This window comes from Propithecus coquereli, unplaced genomic scaffold (assembly GCF_000956105.1).
Source record: "Propithecus coquereli isolate 6110/MARCELLA unplaced genomic scaffold, Pcoq_1.0 Scaffold3, whole genome shotgun sequence".
Taxonomy (NCBI): Eukaryota; Metazoa; Chordata; class Mammalia; order Primates; family Indriidae; genus Propithecus; species Propithecus coquereli.
Genome location: NW_012148618.1, coordinates 344,122 through 362,693, shown reverse-complemented (window position 1 = coordinate 362,693; position 18,572 = coordinate 344,122). Strand labels below are relative to the sequence as shown.

The following is an 18,572-nucleotide window of genomic DNA, read 5'->3' as shown; positions in this document are numbered from 1 at the left end:
CGTCCAGCCTTGGCCATCTATTACACCTACTTTTAATATCTACTTCTTCTCATCCCCAACCCCGCCATTTTAGGTAACTTCCAGGATTCTGAGTGAATTTTTTTCTACTTAAGTACTATTCAAATTTTCAAAAATAGACATGTTTTACTTTTATTAAAAACAGCAGCTGCCAGGCACAGTGGCTCATACCTGTAGTCCCAGCTACTCAGGAGGCTGAGGCAGGAGGATAACTTGAGGCCAAGAGTTCGAGATCAGCCTGGCGATACAGGGAGACCTCATCTCTCAAAAAAGCAAAGCAAAACAAAAAATCAGCTTTTTTTGAGAAATAAAGTAGACGACAATAAATTTTTATCTAGAATTAGTTTAGTTTGCCTTCAAGTAGAAAGAAAAGAGGCTAGAGACTATATGAACTCTTAAGTACAATTCTGTAGTAAGGTGGCAAAGGCAATTTGCAAATTAAGTGAGAACAAAATGTTTATGAGAAGAGTACCAAGATCGAGGGAAGGACCCTAGACAAAAGGTTTATAGTCTGAGCAGGGAGGAAGCAGATGAGACATAAATACTGCTGTGTACTCAAAAGTAGAGCCTGACAAAGCTAAAATCCTTTCTAAATATTAACTTTTGGTCTGATTCAGCAATCCCATGATGGGCACATTAGTATAGCAAATGATAAAGTGAGGCAAAAGATAAAATTATTGTCCATGCACAGAAATAAAATTCAGGAATAGATAATCTCTTTCTGTGCCTCTTTGCCCTTTACTGTAGCAGCATAAGCAGCCTGCAAGTGACTCTGTGTTTTTAGGGAAAGTAAATTGGTCGCCAGTACTGTGTAACAGCTAGGAATGGGGAAGCGGGGTCCAAACTAATAGTAGACAAGTTAGAACCAATTCTAAGCCTGAAGAACAGTGTTTTTAGGTATCAGTCTTCTTGCTCAGGATGAAAGATTATGTTTTTAAAGGGCCATTTTTCTATGGCCCTCTTCTGTGAATATTCTCATTAAGATATTAGAAAGCCAGTGTCCTAGAAATGAAAAGCTTCAGTTTTCCCTAGTGCTGAGCTCTTTAGTTTTGGGGAGTTATTAATTAGGCCAGATGTTCCAGAAGAAAATGAGCAGTAATAAAGTATGAATTGATGGATTTCCCTTTGTTGCCAGAAGTGAGGGGAAAGGAGTTATGGGAGTGTATGTCAAAGACCTGTTTTTCCCTAGTAGGTGTGGAGTTTTCAGAAGAAACAAACAAATCTCCTCATCGCCTTTTATAAACATAAAATTACAAAGTTAGAAGCAGCCATGCAGGATGCACAGCAAACACTCGTCAGCCAGGACAAGTAAGTGACAAATCAAATCCCCAGATAGCTTTTTTTTTTTTCCTTTCAGAGCCGCTGTGGTTCTTATTTCCTTGTGGTTGCAAAGCCTGAAAATTGTTCTATATGTATTTGTTTGTCTTGAGAAAATCAAGTCCTTGATTTTTGAATTTTTAGGCCCCTCAATCTCCATTTTATTTTTCTCTTTCTTCCCTCTAGGGGCCCTCCTCACTGTATAGCTTTCCTCTTCTACTTCCCTGTATCAAAAACTACTTCTTCTGAGAAATCAGATATAGCTGATTCATACTGATAAAAATGAGAGAGAACATTAAAAAATGTTACCTCTGGGAGGGTATATTTTGGAAATCTTAAGCTAAAAGATGGAATCCTTGATGAAAAATTTTAGACATCAGCCGAGCAATGGTGTGTATGGTGGTGGTAGGGGAATGGAATTCTTTGCAGACTGCCCTGAAATCATACCAAGTAACTGTTTATTTTGCCCACCTGATTGTTCTCACCATCAAAACCCTGCCATTGTCTCCTTGAATCACTAGATCCCTGATAGAAATACCTTGTATAGCTGCAAGCATCTCTCAGTAAGCATTAACTAGATGTTGATAATAATAATAATAATAAAAACCAGGTTTTTTTTTTTATCCCACTGACCTGCTGGAGCTGATTGTTTCCATCTTTTGCCTAGAGAGTTGTCAGTCTTAAGGAAGGAGAATGGAGAACTGAAGAAATTTCTAGCCATCCTAAAGGTGAATGAAATATATTTTCCTTACTATTATTTTCTCTCCTACTTTTCCCATCTGTCTAGCTGACTGTATAGAATAGTGTTTCCTAACCTTTTCCACATCATGGCACATATAGAAACTGATAATATTTGTGTAGTAAGCACACTGTAGTAAATGGATGAGGCCACCGAAGACCTTGGAGGCCTGAAGGATCAACATTTAGCACATTTGTAACCCATTGTCAAACATCAGTGAATCATGACATACCAGTTGGGAAGCTCTGATATAGAAGAGACATCTGTTATGACTTAAAATTTCTCCTCAAAAAACCCAAGACACCTCAGGACCCTTCCTCTCCCTCACATTCCATTTCCTAAACATTTTTTTTCTTCCTAAGAATGGAGTATGCATTTATATCATTTTCTATTGAGCCCACTCCTGTAACTATTCTAGCACATTATAATCATGTTATTTTCCTTTTTCTCTCCATATTTCCTCACATATATTAGTCTACAGGGTTCCTACTTGTGCTCTTATGAAGAGGAACTGAAATTTTATTTCCTCAAAGCTAATAATTTCCTAAGGAAACACTGCTGCTGTTTTTTCTCCTACTGGGAATCTTAACAACCATAACTAGGGGGCATTGCAGTTTAGTCATCTAACAAGACTGAGATCCATTGATTAGGACCCTTGATTTGCAATTTCCTTCACTCCCACCCCATCCCCTTTTTTTTTTCACCTACAGGAATCTCCAAGTCGGTACCAAGGAAGCAGGTCAGTTTTATTAGCGTCCATACTAGTCCCACCCCCCGAAAATTTCTGTTCTTTCTTGACTCCTGGCTGTATGGGCTCTGAGATGGACAAAATGGTTGATGGATTTATCTTTCACTTCTCTGAGAAAGTGTTACTCACAGAAAAGTGCTGAAGTACAATCTTGATTGTAATGCTCACCCTGGACTGTTGTCTTACGAAATCCTACTCATCCTTCAAATTTCAACTCATGTCATTTGCATTAGGCAGAGTTAGATCTTCTATTCATTCTTTCAATAAATATTAAGTGCCTACTGCTTATCAGGTACTATGTTAGGTGCTGGATGTACAGCACTAGTCCTTTCTGATTACTGATGGCTGTGCTCTACCAACTGTGCTCTACCATTCTTTATACCAGCCCGCATTGGTGGATTAAAAGGACATGGCCCCTGCACTCAAAGAGGTTACAGTCTAGTGTTCCTTAGTACTTCTGTACTTCTGATATATGCATTGTAACATACTTAAACATTGCTCTGATTTTTTTTTGTCTCTCCCACCAGCCTGTGAGCTTCTCAGTTATTCCAGTTATCTTTGTAATCGCAGAATCTAGGACATGTGGACACTAAATAAATGCAGGTTGGATGGGTAGATGAGAGGGTAGAGGAGTGTATGAATCAGTGGACAGATGTAAGGTTGAAAGTACTTGGTAAGACACCAAAGGAAAGAGGAAAAGAGTGTTTCAAAACTTCTATTATGGACAATAGAGAAGTGGAGGTTTCACTTAGGGAGTTGGAGAGCAAAGTCTCATATGCAAAATATGCTTCCATATTTTGGGGTGATACCTATAGTACATGAGAGTAAGCAATTTGTACTCAGAGAGGAAGCTATTATTTCCATAAACAATGATCTGATTGATCCTTTAAAATGGCACTTCTGGCCAGGTGTGGTGGCTCACGCCTGTAATCCTAGCACTCTGGGAGGCTGAGGTGGGAGGATTGCTCGAGGTCAGTAGTTCAAGACCAGCTTGAGCAAGAGTGAGACCCTGTCTCTACTAAAAATAGAAAGAAATTAGCTGGACAACTAAAAATATATAGAAAAAATTAGCCGGGCATGGTGGCACATGACTGTAGTGCCAGCTACTTGGGAGGCTGAGGCAGAAGGATCGCTTGAGCCCAGGAGTTTGAGGTTGCTGTGAGCTAGGCTGATGCCACAGCACTCTAGCCCAGGGAACAGAGCAAGACTCTGTCTCAGAAATAAATAAATAAATAAATAAAATAAAATGGCACTTCTCCTTAGCAAGATTAGAGCTGCCTTTTTTTCTTTTCTTGCAGATCGACCACACCTCGACCAGTGGGCATTACTTCCCCATCACAATCAGGTAGAGAGCATGTTTTTTTGCCCAAATATCTGTGTGAAATGAATAAATATCCTTTTCCCATATGGAAGATGGTTTCCTCTCAGAAACCATAATGTGATTTTCCTAATTTTATGTATGATATGAAAACATCAGACAACCAGATAACCACTTGCAACAGATTGGCCAGGCAAGGCAGGGTGCACCATTGATGGCAACTTTTTCTTGGGCACTTTATTCTCTTTCAGTTACCCCACGACCCAGTTCCCAGCATAGCAGCCAAGTGGTCAGGTGAGTAAAAGCCTATGCAGCAACATTAAAGCTGTGGCAAAAGTTGGAAGATGAAAGAAATGTCTAGATGTGGCTCAGATTGGGACTAAACAGACTTTACGTCTATGTAAAAGTTTAACGCCAGGTTTTTTGCCTTTTTGTCTCTTTGTGTCACCTTAAACAGTCGATCCTCCTCAGTGGAGTCTATGCCTTATAGAATGACTGGCTTTGGTAGCTTGGGACAAGTGAGTAGTATTCTTCTCTTTCCAGATTGAGGTTTCTACTGTTAAATGAAAACAAAGATTTAAGTCGAGAATCTTAAATTTATACTGGTTTTGGCATAAATTATCTGATGCTATGCTGGGACCTATTTTCTTTTGGCAATGGAAACTTGATGTTAGAAGCTGACACGGGGAATAAATATGGGTGGAAATAGTGGAAGTGTTCAAGGACTTAATAACAGTGTCCGTTGTGTTCATTTTGGAAGTCATAAAGTATGGATACTTCTTAGACCAGTATGTCCACTCTGGGAGAACAATATATGCTTGAATATGTAGAACAGAGAAATAGCAGGAAATAGGGAAGCCAGAAAAAAAAGGATATACTTATTAATTGATGTTTATTATTTGTCCATCAGGGAGGCAGAGGCCTGCAAGGAAGGAACACTCCAAGAAACTCTTACACTGGTGAGAGGGGGAAAAAGGTGTCAGAAGTAAACAAATTCTGTGCAGAGACCAGTAGATTTCTGGCTTTCTATGCGTTGAAAATCTCTGGTCAGAAGACGGAGGGTAACTCGAGTAAAATAATTGACTTGGATTTTTAAATAGCCACAAGATGGCAGTAGAAGTTAGGTGTAAAAGGAAGGTTAGGACGATGTCGGTGTCAGTCTGAAGGGTGTCTGGCTTCTTCACTGTATATTCTTTTTTTTTTTCTCCTGACAATTGGTAAAGGAAGTTCACTGTGTATTAAACTTAAAAATATTCCAGTGAAAAAACATTTTGGTTCTACTCACTATTTCTTATCTACATCCTCTTAGAGCTACTACTGTTACTATTTTCAAGGGCATTAGCCAATCCCTATAGAATACCTATGAGAGATTTCTCTTTCTTTCACAAGAAGGCAAATTTGAAATTCCCAAATCTCTTTCATTATTTAAACTCACCAAATAGTCTCCCTCCAATTCTTCCACATTCATCTCTTTGAAAAATGTAGATGTTCTACCCAATTTATTTCTATCAGATTGGTAGCAATGTTCCCTCTTTCATTCCTAATTTTAATAATGTGAGTGTTTTCCTCCTTTTTCTTGGTCAGTCATTTCAAAGAACCAACTGTTAGTTTTGTTGATTTTCTTTATTGTTTTTCTATTCTCTATATCATTTATTTCTGGTTCAATCTTATTTCCTTCCTTATGGTTGTTTTGAGTTTAGTTCTTCTTTTTCTAGTTTCTTAAAGTAAAAGTTTAGATTATGTTTTTTTAAGAGAAAAGTTATCAAATTTATTTTGACATGTATACTAGAGAACCCTCAGAAAATGAAGATTCTAGGTTAGATTATTGATTTGAGATCTTTTTTAATATAGACATTCCCAGTTATAAATTTCACTCTAGCATTGCTTTCATTGCATCTTATAAGATTTAGTATGTTGTATTTTTATCATCTCAAATTATTTTCTGATGTCTCTTGTGATTTTTTTTGACCCATTAGTTATTTAGCACTGTGTTGTTTAATATCCACATATTTGTGAATTTTCCAAATTTCCTCCTGTGATTTTGTTTTGTTTTACATTTTTTGTAGAGATGGGGTCTTGCTATGTTGCCTGGGTCTCAAATTCCTGGCCTCAAGTGATCCTCCCACCTCAGCCTCCCAAAGTGCTGGAATTATAGGCGTGAGCCACTGTGCCTGGCCCTGTTAATTGTTTTTCTTTTCTTTTCTTTTTTTTTTTTGTTACTTCTTTTTTTCTTTTTCTTCTTTTCCATACAAATTACTAACCTCAGGACCTGTTATTGATTTTGAATTCCATTTCATTATGGTTGGACACACAATTTTTAACTTTATGGCTTAACATATGGTTTATCCTGGAGAGTGTTCCCTGTGTACTTGGTAAGAATATATATTCTGCTATTGTTGGGTGTAACATTCTATAGAGTCTAAGTTTAGTTGGTATATTAAATATAATGTTGTATAATTGGTATGTGTCTGTTTCTGTTTCCTTGCTGATCTGCTGTCTAGTTGTTCTGTCCATTATTAAAAGTGGGGTATTGAAGTCTCCAACTGTCATTGTTAAATTGTCTCATTTTTCTCTTCAATTCTGTAAGTTTTTGCTTCAGGTGGTTTAGTACTCTGTTAGGTGCATATATAAGTGTTATATCTTCTTGATGGATTGACCCTTTTATCATTACATGTTTCCCTTCTTTGTCTCTAGTAACAATATTGTCTTAAAGTCTATTTTGACTGGTATTAGGATAGCCACTCTTTTGTTCACTGTTTGCTTGGAATATCTTTTCCTATCCTACGTTCAACCTATATGCATCTTTGAATCTAAAGTGAGTCTCTTATAGATTATTGTATAGTTGGACCTATTTTTTAAATCTATTCTGCCAGATCCTGCCTTTTAACTGGAGAACTTAATCTACTTACATTTAATGTAATTACAGATAAAGAAGGACTTACTTCTACTATTTTGCTATTTGTTTTCTATATAGATCTTATGCTTTTTGGTTAGCTTATTGTTTGCCCCAACTGATATTTATCTCCTTCGGTAGCCAAACAAGTACTTCTAATTGTTTTCAGCATACACTCTTGGGGAAAAGGTTTTTCTGCACTTAGTGAGCTCTCAGCTCCAAGTCCTTGGAACCTGGTAAATTCCAAGTCAAGTCAAATTATGATAGCCTTGCAAGTGAGGTCTTCCAGGGAACCACCGGATAGGTCGAATAATGACAATTTTCTGGGAATGAGACTTTGAAGGAACTCTAACCCCATTCCATCCCCTCTAGTGACTGCCAGAGTGTTTTCATCATGAGTATGGCCTATTGGTTTTCAAGACTACCATGGAGCTGAGGAAGGAGAAATGGGAATAGGGCAAGTTAAAATGCCACAAAGTTTGCTATTTTTCTTGAATAAACATTCTTTTTTAAAAAATTTTTTTCTATCATTTTACTTTGTATTGAATAAATATTCTCTGGATTGCTACAAGCCCTTCATTAGTTTCTAGAGTTCTAAAAAAGTTGACTCTGACCATTTTGCCAATTTTCTCATTGCTTTTATGGAGGAGAGAATTTTTGGAGGTCTTTGCTCTATCATTTTTGCTGATGTTACTTCTAGCCAATTTAATGACCATTTGTCTATACCTATTCTTTCTGGTAATCTCCATCTTAGAAGGGAAGCCAAGGCACAGATATATTAGAGCACATCAAGGCAGTTATGGATACTGGTCCACAGACTCATGAACAGGAGGGGAAAGCACCTTTTGAAATACTGCTAGGTGATTTGTGAGCCATTAGTTCCTGAGCCTAACATATATACTAAAAATCTTTGATCTCCATTTACTTTGCCCCGGGCCCCAGTATACCTAAATCTCTTTTCCAGTTCATGCATTATTTCATGGGATCATTTTTATGCTTTTCAGAAACCCCTTCACCAGCTTCAACTCACAGCCTATCTTATAGGTGAGTAACACTCTGCTTTCTTTCTCTTGGAATCTGTTCACACTCTGCCAGCAGCCCTGGGATTATTTCTTCACTGGCCTGTATCGCTGAAGTTTATAATCTGCCTTGTAAACAAAAGAGAAGGTTGACTACCACTGTGTTTAATATACATATGTATTATTTTATTCTCAGTTGCAAGCAGGGGATTTTTTTCCCTGTCTGGTCTAAATGTATAGGCCCTTCATATGCTTTTTACCTTTACCTTCCCTTTTCTCTGCTGATGCTTTTATTTCCCTTCCTTAGATCTTCATCTGCCTCCTCTGGACAGGGGATTTTTTCTTTCAGACCAACCCTAAATGGGGATTCAGGCAACACAAGAGTCCTCACCCCCAACAATTCTGGTGAGTTAAATAACATTCCCAAAGGAGTGGAGCTTCACTCATTGACATGTATATTAAAATTAAGATCTTTCTTTCTTTTTCTTTTCTTCTCTTTTCTTTTCTCTCTTCTCTTCTATTTTCTTCTTTTCTTTCTATTTTTTTAAGAGACAAGGTCTTGTTCTGTCACCCAGTCTGGAGTGCAGTGGTGCAGTTCATAGCTCATTGCAGCCTCAAACTCCTGGGCCCAAGTGATCCTCCTACTGTAGCCTCTTAAGTAGCTGGGACTACAGGCACGTGCCATCACGCCTGGCTAATTTTTTATTTTTTGTGGAGACGGGGTCTTGTTTTGTTGCCCTGGCTGGTCTTGATCTCCTGGCCTCGAGCAATCCTATGGACTCGGCCACCTTCCAAAGTGCTGGAATTGTACAGGCATAAGCCACCATAACTAGCCTAAAATGAAGATTTTCAAGGTGATAAGAAACTGGGTTATGCTCCCCAAAGAGCATTGTCTCCAGTTTGGCTCCTTAATATTCTTTAAGAGTCATTTGATTTCCTTCACAGTGAAGGGAAGGTCTGAATTTTGCCTGGATAGCACTCATCCTGTCACCAGTTGAGTCCTACTATTTAGCTACAAGGTTGGCCTGTAGTATTGAACTGGCTTTTTTTTTTTGAGACAGGGTCTCACTCTGTTGCCCAGGCTAGAGTGCAGTAGCATCATCATAGCTCACTGCAACCTCAATTCCTGGGCTCAAGAGATCCTCCTGACTCAGCCTCCTGAATATCTGAGACTACAGGCATGTGCCACCATGCCCAGCTAATTTTTTCAGAGATGGAGTCTCACTGTGTTGCTCAGGCTGGTGAACTGGCTTTTATTGATCCCTATGTTGCATATGTTGGGAGCTCAGTTCTGAGGATTATAAAACCAATATCTTTTCTTCTCCACATTTTTTTCAGTAAAGGTACCTTGGCTACTAGTCCTCTTGATAAGGGGCTGCCATCTTCCATACCTCACCTAAATCTTTGTATTGCCTATCTTTCCACTTATAGGTAAACTCAAATCTCAGAATTCTCTGCCAGAACCCTGTCCTCATAGGAAAATAATGGACTTTATAACCCACCTCTTAAATTGCTTAGCTAATAGTTTTTTCCCTTTTGAGTAGTGTTCCTTTGATTAAGAACTACATCATTACCCTGACCCACAAGTAACACTGCTAAGAAATGGCCCAAGTGAGTTATCTTTCACCATTCCATTCTATCCATCAGGTCAGAGGGAGAGCAGAACCACACCAGAGAGTCTTCCTGGTTTTCAGTTACCAGTCCTGCAGGTGAGGCCTGACTAACAGTCAAGTTAGTCAAGTCAAGGCTTGTCTAACTTGACTGTGCATAAAAACTCACATGGTTATGCCTGCATACCAAATGCTTCATTCTGGTCTCGTGTTGGGATGGTGGAATATAACCAGTGGAAAATGACATGAGTTTCAACTGTGGTAATCATATGGTCACAATTTTCCAGAATGGTCTCAATTTTAAAGTTTCTATCCTGTCAGATTAGCTTCCTGCTTTGGGGTTTTAAAATTAAGTCATATGGCAGTGAAAGGCTTTAAGCTGAGAGGTCTTGGCCAAGATAAAATAAGCGTGGACACGCTGGCAATCCCAGTAGTTCTACAACAAAGTACTTTCAATGGAATATATCTTTTTGGTGGACGTACTGCTTGAACTAGGAAAAAACCATGTTTACTTCTTCAGAGATAGCTAGAATAATATATATATATATATATATATATTTTTTTTTTTTTTTTTTTTTTGAGACAGAGTCTCCCTCTGTTGCCTGGGCTAGAGTGCTGTGGCATCAGCCTAGCTCACAGCAACCTCAAATTCCTGGGCTCAAGCAATCCTCCTGCTTCAGCCTCCTGAGTAGGTGGGACTACAGGCATGCACCACCACACCCAGCTAATTTATTTCTATTTTTAGTAGAGACGGGGTCTTGCTCTTGCTGAGGCTGGTCTAGAACTCCTGACTTCAATTGATCCTCCCGCCTGGTTTCCCAGCATGCTAGGATTGCAGGCGTGAGCCACTGCTCCCGGCCTAGAATAATGTTTTGTAAATTAATGGAACTATCATTCTGATCCAAACAAGATAAAGGAAAAGGGCATGGTAAGGAGAGGTTCGATAAGGAGCTCTATTAAATGAAAAGTCTAGTCTTGCCTTTTAAGTTAACTTTTATGGCTTTGGTACTGAGGATATTTAGGACCCCTTTTCCACTCCAATATCCTCATGACCCAGGGACAATTCCTTCATACTAAAGTAGATATATGTGTTGCTCCTATATTCCAAAATGCCCTTTATTTCATCAGCAAGAAATTAAGGTCTGAGCCTTAAGAGGCAGCACTGGGGAAATAACATTCCTCCCTAAGATTCTCACAAATGGAGGGATTAACCAACAGATGAAAAATGACCTATAAACCATCTGCAAATATATGGCCCCTAATTGGATCTTGCTTGAAACAAGCTATTAAAAAAACCATTTATGAGACAGTTGAGGAAAATCAAATATCTATTGGACATTTGTTATTAAAGAATTATTAATATTGGGATTATTTTAGGCATGATATTATGATTATATTTCTAAAAATAGCTTTTATCTTTTGTAAATATAGACTAAAATATTTATGGACGGGAAGTTAAATGATGTCTGGGTTTTGCTTTAGTACAATTTAGTAGAGAGGGGTGGTGAAAAAATAGAAATAAAAGATTGGCCATGAGTTATTTGCTGAAGTTGGGTGATGGGTATATGAGTTCATTATACTATTCTATGTATTTTTTGAAAATGTGAAAGTTTAAAAAACCAGTTATTGAAGAAAGTGTCATTTCCCCAGAGGCATAAGAATTCTGCCTCCCTGGTAATCATCTCTGGGTATGATAGTCATATATTCCAGGCCTTCCAAAATAGTTTGATTTTCAAATATTCAACCTTATTATCACCATAAACAACTGAAATGTTCTAGAGAGTTTCATAAGTAACAATAAAGCCTTTGTTACACTAAATATATCAAATCTCAGTTTGGAAAAGTTAGTTACCATGCAATGGGGAAAACTATAGGGAAGCAACAGCGGTGGTTAACTTCATATAATGGCTTGAGAAGGACTTACTTGCCCGTTTTGTTTTTATAAACACCCATATCTACCTTCCTGTCCTCTGCTGCAGACTCTCTACCAACAACAGAGGCAGATGGGCTTAGCCCGGGGGAGTGAAGCATGGACCACTTCCAGATAGACCATATTCAAGTTCTGCTCTATACATACTGCTGAAAGATGGACTGTAGCATCCAGTACCCATGAGGGGTGATGGCCTTGAAAAATGTACCCCTTTGTGTTTCCTGGTTTTACTCTGTACCTTATTCTCTCTGGATATTTACCCTATTTATCCTGTATTACCTCCCAGGGAAGTAGTCAGGTCTTATGTAAGGTCAGTGCTTCAGGAAGATGTTTATATCTTTCCCAAAAGACCTATGTGGCTCCCCTCATCTCCTACAATTTGAAACAAAGATTGTAAAAATAATTCTTGGTATCATGCTTGAGAGTGGGGGAGATTGGGAGAAGGATAATATACCCGTCAACTATGTTTCATTTCTGGATTTCATTTTTTAGCTTTGGTGAATATATTGTCCCATTGCCAATGTTAACAAGCAACAACTCTGTTCCTTGTTCTAATTTATTATACTTCTTCTATTTGCCTATAGTTTCTTCTATGCCTAGTTACTATTAAATATGTTGATTTTCCTTTCTGTCAAAATAACAGGTGGAGACATTAATTTTCAGCTTACTAAAGTATACAGATAATAAAATAAAGAAGATGCCCTCTTATTGTTACTGCAATTCTATTGCCATTACAAACTCTAGAATGGCGTAATAGGCAAAGAACACTGCCACTGAGATCAAACATTTATTTTACTTTGGGTACTAAAAGGTAGAAATGAGGAATTAAATAGGTGGGCCAGTCACAGGAAGGCCTTTAGCAAAAATATTGGAAAAACATAAACATAGTAGGCATCTGCCAGAAATAAATTAGTTCTTGGGAATGATCTTATATCTGAAATAGGATCCTGCTGCCTTTTCCGGTAGTCTGAATTTATTTTTAAAGGCATTTCTAGACATTTTCTCTTTTGGGCAAAAGCCTATGTTGTAGCAAGCAGAGTTATGTCCAAGACTGTTGTATCTCTGGTCACTCCTGAAGCCTCAGGAATTTTAATCATTTGATGGCTGGGAAACAATCTGCCTGGTCATAGATGCTGACCTACTGCCTTTTAAAGTTTTTGTTCTTTTAACTTAACCCAATAAGCTCTGCCCCTTCAAAAAATAAATAAAAAGTATACTAAATCAGAATGTTAATGGTTTTGGCTCCATTAGTTCCTAAACCATAGGAAGTGGCAAAATGGAGGAAAAAGAACCAGTTTTATTTTTGGCCTTTTTATTATTGTTCTAGAAATTTGGGGCTTCCACTCTTTTATGGTTAACCCATTGATGATATTTATTTGCTTTATATCTGACCCCAACTGATGAAAACCATTCTAAAACATCAATAATTAATTCAGTTAAAGACCATGGTCCCTCTGGTCCCCAAGACAGAACCTATAAAGAGAGAGGAAAGTCTCTTTTCTGGACACAGACTGACAGCAAAAAGATGAAAAATTAGTCTCTATCAGCTGGACAGGAGATAGCGTCAGGTTTGTAAAACCAAACCTGGAACCTACCTCCACTGCCCTTCAACCAGGAAAAACCATTCCCTCTCCTCTACCCCTCTGTAACATAATTCTACTTTTTAGGAGGACATCTCCCCTAATTCCCACCTCCAATAAATATCCAGTCTAAATTATTCTCCACCCAATTATTACAACTTTTTCACAAGCTCTGTGGGGAATATTTACCCTGAGACAAATAGTGAACAGTGTCGGGATTTCAGAAAGAGGTTAAAAAAAAAAAGCTACAAGGCAAAGTGGTCCCAGTAGCAGACATGAAGACATTCTGCTTCAGGTGTGGTTCAATAATGAAGCAGGTGAAACATACAAAGTCAAGCTGATATGAGGAAGAGGAAGTATTTGTGATGAGACTGGGACACATTGAGATTCCGAGTTGCATTATGCATAGACTTGTGCTCAGATAAGAAGGGGTGCAAGGCAGCCTTATATCCCAGGGAAAATGGTGGGATTGGGGATGCACTGGCATCATCAAATGAATCAGAATTCTTTACTCCTTTCAATTCCTTCTATAGATGTGGGGCCAAGGTCTGGCCTCTCTGTAGTACACTGAAGGAAAAGAACAGTGGATGTGAGGAGAGCAAGAGCCATTTCCCAGCCCATAGTTTGCCCAGATCCTTAGCACTCTTCACATTAAGGCTACAGGCCTGGATTTCTGTTGATCCACTCCCAACCTTAACTTTGCATCCTATCCTCATCTTCCCTGGTCCACCCTCACTATATCCCCGTCATCCACCCTGAAGAACACAAAGCTTTTTAGTTCTTTGCCATAAGGTAATTTTTAAAAATGTGGTTTCTTTGTTTCAACAGTTAATAAGTTGGTTCATCTTTTAGTAACAGATCTCCCCTCCCCTAGCCCCCCACTCAGTCTTGTATGATCACATCATCATCGTCATCATCTTCTTCCTCCTCCTCCTCTTCTTCCTCACCATCTTCTGGCAGTTCTTCCTCCTCCTCTTCCTCTTCTTCATCTAGACAAACTACCACCTCAGCTGGCTCAGGTAATCGAGAGTCAAACCAGTCCAGTACCTGCTGGGTGCTAAGCCTTGATGCCTTACTCAGTTGAGGGATATCAGTTTCCCGTAGATGTTGATGGGCTGCCCAGTACCTCTCCAAGGGTTGTATATCTGGTGGGGGTGGAGGGATCGGCAGAGGTGGCGTCTCAGCCCATTCATTCAAGGAGCGGGTTGATGGTGATGGTGTGGGAATTGCTGGGTCTTGGAAACTAGGGGCACCGGGAACTGTGTTGTCCCGAAACCATTTTAGTTGCCCATGCTTCAAAGCATAGCGTGTGTCACCAAACCACTGAATGATCTCAGGCCGAGGTAAACCAGTGATCTGTTCTAATTTATGGTAATCCTCACGCCGTGCCCATTGACATTGTAAGAAAAAGGATTTGAGGATAGCCAGCTGCTCTTTGGTTTTGCGCTTGGTCTTTCGCTGGCGCTGGGTATCTGGGGAAAGGTACTCTGCAGGGCCAACCCTACCTGCTACTGAGTTATGCCGTAGCCTTTGGGGCCAGGCTGGCTCCAGCTGTGGGGGTAGTGCCTGTTCATTGGGTGACAGAGACTGTGGAATACAGCCTTGTGGCTGGAGGGGTTTAGAGGTGGCAGTAGCTCCATTAGCCAGTACCTGGAAAGAGGAAGAAGAGGTAGAGGAAGAAGAAGGAGTCATACTAGATGCTGATTCCTCCTTACAGCTACTGGCAAGTAATGAGATTGGTGGGGGCTTATCCCGAGCACGTGACTGGTGGGCAGCTTTGGAGTGGTTCCAGGAAGCAGTATCTATGCCATGTGACTGGTTGGGACCCCTGCCTGCCTGCTCCTTAGACATGCCACTGCTTTGATGATTCTGCCAAAATTCTGATTGCTGGGGGAATGTTCCACTGCCCGTTGTCATCAGGGGCTCCTTTGCTTTCTGGTGACTCAGTGGCAGTGGTGGTATCTGAGAGGACTCCTCAGGCTCTACCTTCAATCCTTTCATCTGGGTAGGCTCACTAAGACTCAGAGGACCTATTCCAAGACCAACTTGTTCTTGAGGTGGCACTGGAGAAGGCGGCACCTCCTCTGGGGGCCGCCCTGCATGATGAGTAAAAGATAGAAGGGATTTGAAATGAAGTTGGTCCCGATGGTAGACCACTCGGGCTCGAGTCTCTTCTATTTCTTCTGATGACCAGCTAATGCCACAGCGGAGGCGCTGGGCCATGAACCAAGTCTTGACTTTCTCCATCTGTAGCCCATAACGTAGGCAGAGAAGGGCAATATCTGCTAGGCTGGGATAGGGAAAGTAGCTGAAGGTTTGTAGCAAGTGTTCATTGCCATCTAGCTCACTGGTCTGGGCTGCTTGGGTCCACACAAGCTGTAGCTCCTCAGAGATTGGAGGGAGGCAGATGAGCCCCGCTGGTGAGCTATTAAGACTGCTGGCCTCTTTATTAGGAGGCATGGTGCTTTCTGATTTGTGCCCTTCAGAGATAGCTGTAATAAGAAGAGAAACAGCTCAATCACTGGGGCTCCTCTTTTGGCACATCGTTTAATTTCTACCAGACTAACTGTTGGACACTGAAACAAATTTCTATTTGTTTTGTGCTGCATTGCTTTTAAAGTGCTTCAACAATTCCTCATTTAATTTTCATAACCTTGTGAAGTCATCAGAGCCTGCTATATCATTCCTATTTTAGGTATGAAAAAACTAAAATTCATAGAAGTTAAATTACTCCAAGTCACATGGCTAGTGAGTGTTGTCACCAAGTCAAAAATCTGTCTTTAAAGGTTAAGAAGGAAAACTAATCCTTATATATAGTCTGTATCATTCCAATTCAAACTCACTTCTGGAAGCTGTCCCCTAACTCTCACCCTCTAAATTCAAGGGACAAGAATCAAAAAATGAAGACTCAACCTCAAAAACAAGAGGAGCAATCATCTCAGAACTCTTACTCTTTTATTTTCTTTGTTTTGGAGACAAGGTCTTGCTCTGTTGCCCAGGCTGGAGTGTGCAATGGTGCGATTATAGCTCACTGCAACCTCTAATTCCTGGGCTTCAGTGATCCTCCTGCCTCAGCCTCCCAAGCAGCTGGGATTATAGGCATGTATCACTGTGCCCAGTTTGTTACTAATTCTTTAGCTCCTAACAATTTATGATTATCTTTTAGAATATGTAGAGATAGGTTGGGAACACAACCAATGAACATCTGGAAGACAGGACAGCACTGTCCTCTGCCCAGCCCCCAACCCCCTTTCTTTCCCTTCTTGGTGGTAGAGTGCTGGGGGAGGGGAATGATAGTACCTTTAAACCCTAAGCCCAAAACTGATAGCTGTATTTTTTCCTTCTCTCAGTAGGATGAGAGATATGGGTCAGGGATCTGGGATAAATGAGGCTCACTCCCCCTGGGTTTAGGTCATGTGAAAGTGGAGAGGGGAATGTTTCCTCCCTCAAGTCAGCCTGGGAACAAAGGTTATCCCCTCCCCCAGCCTTTGTCTTTTCCAACAGCTAGCCTCTCTCCAGGGAGCCCAGAGAACTCCCTCAGACACTGACAGCCCCCTCCACATAGGGCAGAAGGCCTCCTGCTCTTATCTTTTCAGCACAGCTTTCTCCTCAAGACCAGGTGGATGGGCTTATTAGAAATTGTAACCAGCTCTGCAAGCTATACCCAGGGCTTATTAGAAATTGGATGCAGCTCCAAGAGCTACCCAGCAGCAACACCCCTGCTGCTCCAGGGTTATGGGTGTGGGGACTGCAAGGATAGCCCCTGACTGTGCTTCATTCCTGAAATACCTGTTCAAGTTATTTCCCAGAATATTCTGTTGACAATTTTAATTCATCTCCCTATGTGGGCATTGAAGACCCTTTAACACATCTGTCTGAAGTTGAGAAAAAGAAAAAAAAAACACATCTGTCACCCTTTACTCTTAGGGGAATCCCATCTGTGTTTATAAATATTATTTCTGATTTGATTAGGATAGGATTTCTATTAATATGTAAATACTAGAATTGAGAAAATAAATTTCAAATCCATAAATTTAGAGCAATGTAATATCAGGAATTTTACACTATGATTAAAAAATTCAGAAGTGGGCTGGACACAGTGGCGCAGTGGCTCATGCCTGTGATCCTAGCACTTTGTGAGGCTGAGTTGGGAGGATCACTTGAGGCCAGCAGTTCAAGACCAGCCTGGGTAACAGATGAGACCTCATCTCTACAAAAACTTAAAAGAAAAATTAGCTGGGCACGGTGGCACACACTTGTAGTCCTAGCTACATGGGAAGCTGAGGTGAAAGGATTGCTTGAGCCTAGGAGTTAGAGGTTGCAGTGTGCTATGATTATGCTACTGCACTCCAGCCTGGGTGACAGAGCAAGACCCTATCTCTAAAAAAAAAAAAAAAATTAAAAAAAATTCAGAAGCATTTTAATGCATGTCACCATTCCCTTTTAACAAGCAAACCTAACAAATGGAAGGCCATGCAGATCCTAAAAGCAATGCATCTTGAAGAATGCCTTAAAAGGGTAAATGGAAGCAGGGTAGAATGGGTAGAAATATGAATTCTTGAGTAAGGCCAACCTGAGAGTTTGAATCCCAGCTCTGCCACTTATCAGCTATGTGGATCTTGAGCAAAAGTGACTGAACTTATATGAGCCTCAGTTTCCTCATGTGTAAAAAATGGAGACAGTGCTGAGTGTAAGTAAACAGTTATATATTTTTACCAAGCACCTACTGTGTGCTAGGCATTATGCATAGGCAGGGCATAAAGCAGCTGTTAGAGATGGAAGTCCCCAGGTGAGGCAGATTAGAGATTAATTACAGCACCACCACTTTCTAGAATGCTGCTTGTCCTTGTGCGAGTTATTTAACTTCTCTAAGCCTTAGCAGAAAGAAAAGCACCTACCTAGCAAGTTGACTAAATGAAAAAATGCAAAAATGCACTTGACATTATGTCTAGAACGAAGTAAAGCCTCAATAAATAGCAGCAATTATTATTACTTCAGCTTTATGGAGTGATTCTGATATAAGGTAATGTTCCTCCTAGACGAAGGGGGAAGTAGAGCAAAGACCGAATCCTTTAAAAAGCAGTCCCCAACCTTTTTGGCACCAGGGACCATTTTCATGGAAGACAATTTTTCCCTGGACCAAGAAGTGGGGGATGGTTTTGGGATGATTCAAGCGCATTACATTTATTGTGCACTTTATTTCTATTATTATTACATTGTAATCTATAATGAAATAATTATGCAACTCACAATAGGTTGGGGACCCCTGCAGAAGGGGTTGGGCAGAAGGAAAATGATACCAGATCATCTAGGGGTGATGGGACACAGTGGTACCTGAAGTGTGTTGATTATGTCCAGTGTGCTCCATAATTTCATTTTGGTGGCTGTCACTGCAGAAAA

General features: G+C 40.1%; 2 protein-coding genes across 3 annotated transcripts in view; one reads left to right on the top strand and one right to left on the bottom strand.

Annotated features, from left to right (window-relative positions):
- RNF212B (ring finger protein 212B) overlaps positions 1 to 11,710 on the top strand; it is a 25,481-nt gene extending 13,771 nt beyond the window's left edge. Inside the window, exons 4-14 of the mRNA XM_012649271.1 lie at positions 1,211 to 1,326; positions 2,003 to 2,063; positions 2,785 to 2,813; positions 4,121 to 4,167; positions 4,392 to 4,434; positions 4,598 to 4,658; positions 5,051 to 5,099; positions 8,038 to 8,077; positions 8,360 to 8,457; positions 9,700 to 9,761; positions 11,642 to 11,710. Coding sequence (XP_012504725.1) covers positions 1,211 to 1,326; positions 2,003 to 2,063; positions 2,785 to 2,813; positions 4,121 to 4,167; positions 4,392 to 4,434; positions 4,598 to 4,658; positions 5,051 to 5,099; positions 8,038 to 8,077; positions 8,360 to 8,457; positions 9,700 to 9,761; positions 11,642 to 11,710 — 675 coding nt within the window. The remainder of the gene's footprint in view (positions 1 to 1,210; positions 1,327 to 2,002; positions 2,064 to 2,784; positions 2,814 to 4,120; positions 4,168 to 4,391; positions 4,435 to 4,597; positions 4,659 to 5,050; positions 5,100 to 8,037; positions 8,078 to 8,359; positions 8,458 to 9,699; positions 9,762 to 11,641) is intronic.
- Positions 11,711 to 13,815: 2,105 nt separating this feature from the next.
- Positions 13,816 to 18,572, bottom strand: part of HOMEZ (homeobox and leucine zipper encoding) — a 12,639-nt gene continuing 7,882 nt past the window's right edge. Inside the window, exon 2 of one of the 2 annotated variants that reach the window (XM_012649388.1) lies at positions 13,816 to 15,664. In XM_012649388.1, the coding sequence (XP_012504842.1) occupies positions 14,055 to 15,664 (1,610 nt within the window). In that variant the 3' untranslated portion in view covers positions 13,816 to 14,054. The remainder of the gene's footprint in view (positions 15,665 to 18,572) is intronic. The other variant, XM_012649389.1, reaches the window with a different exon arrangement.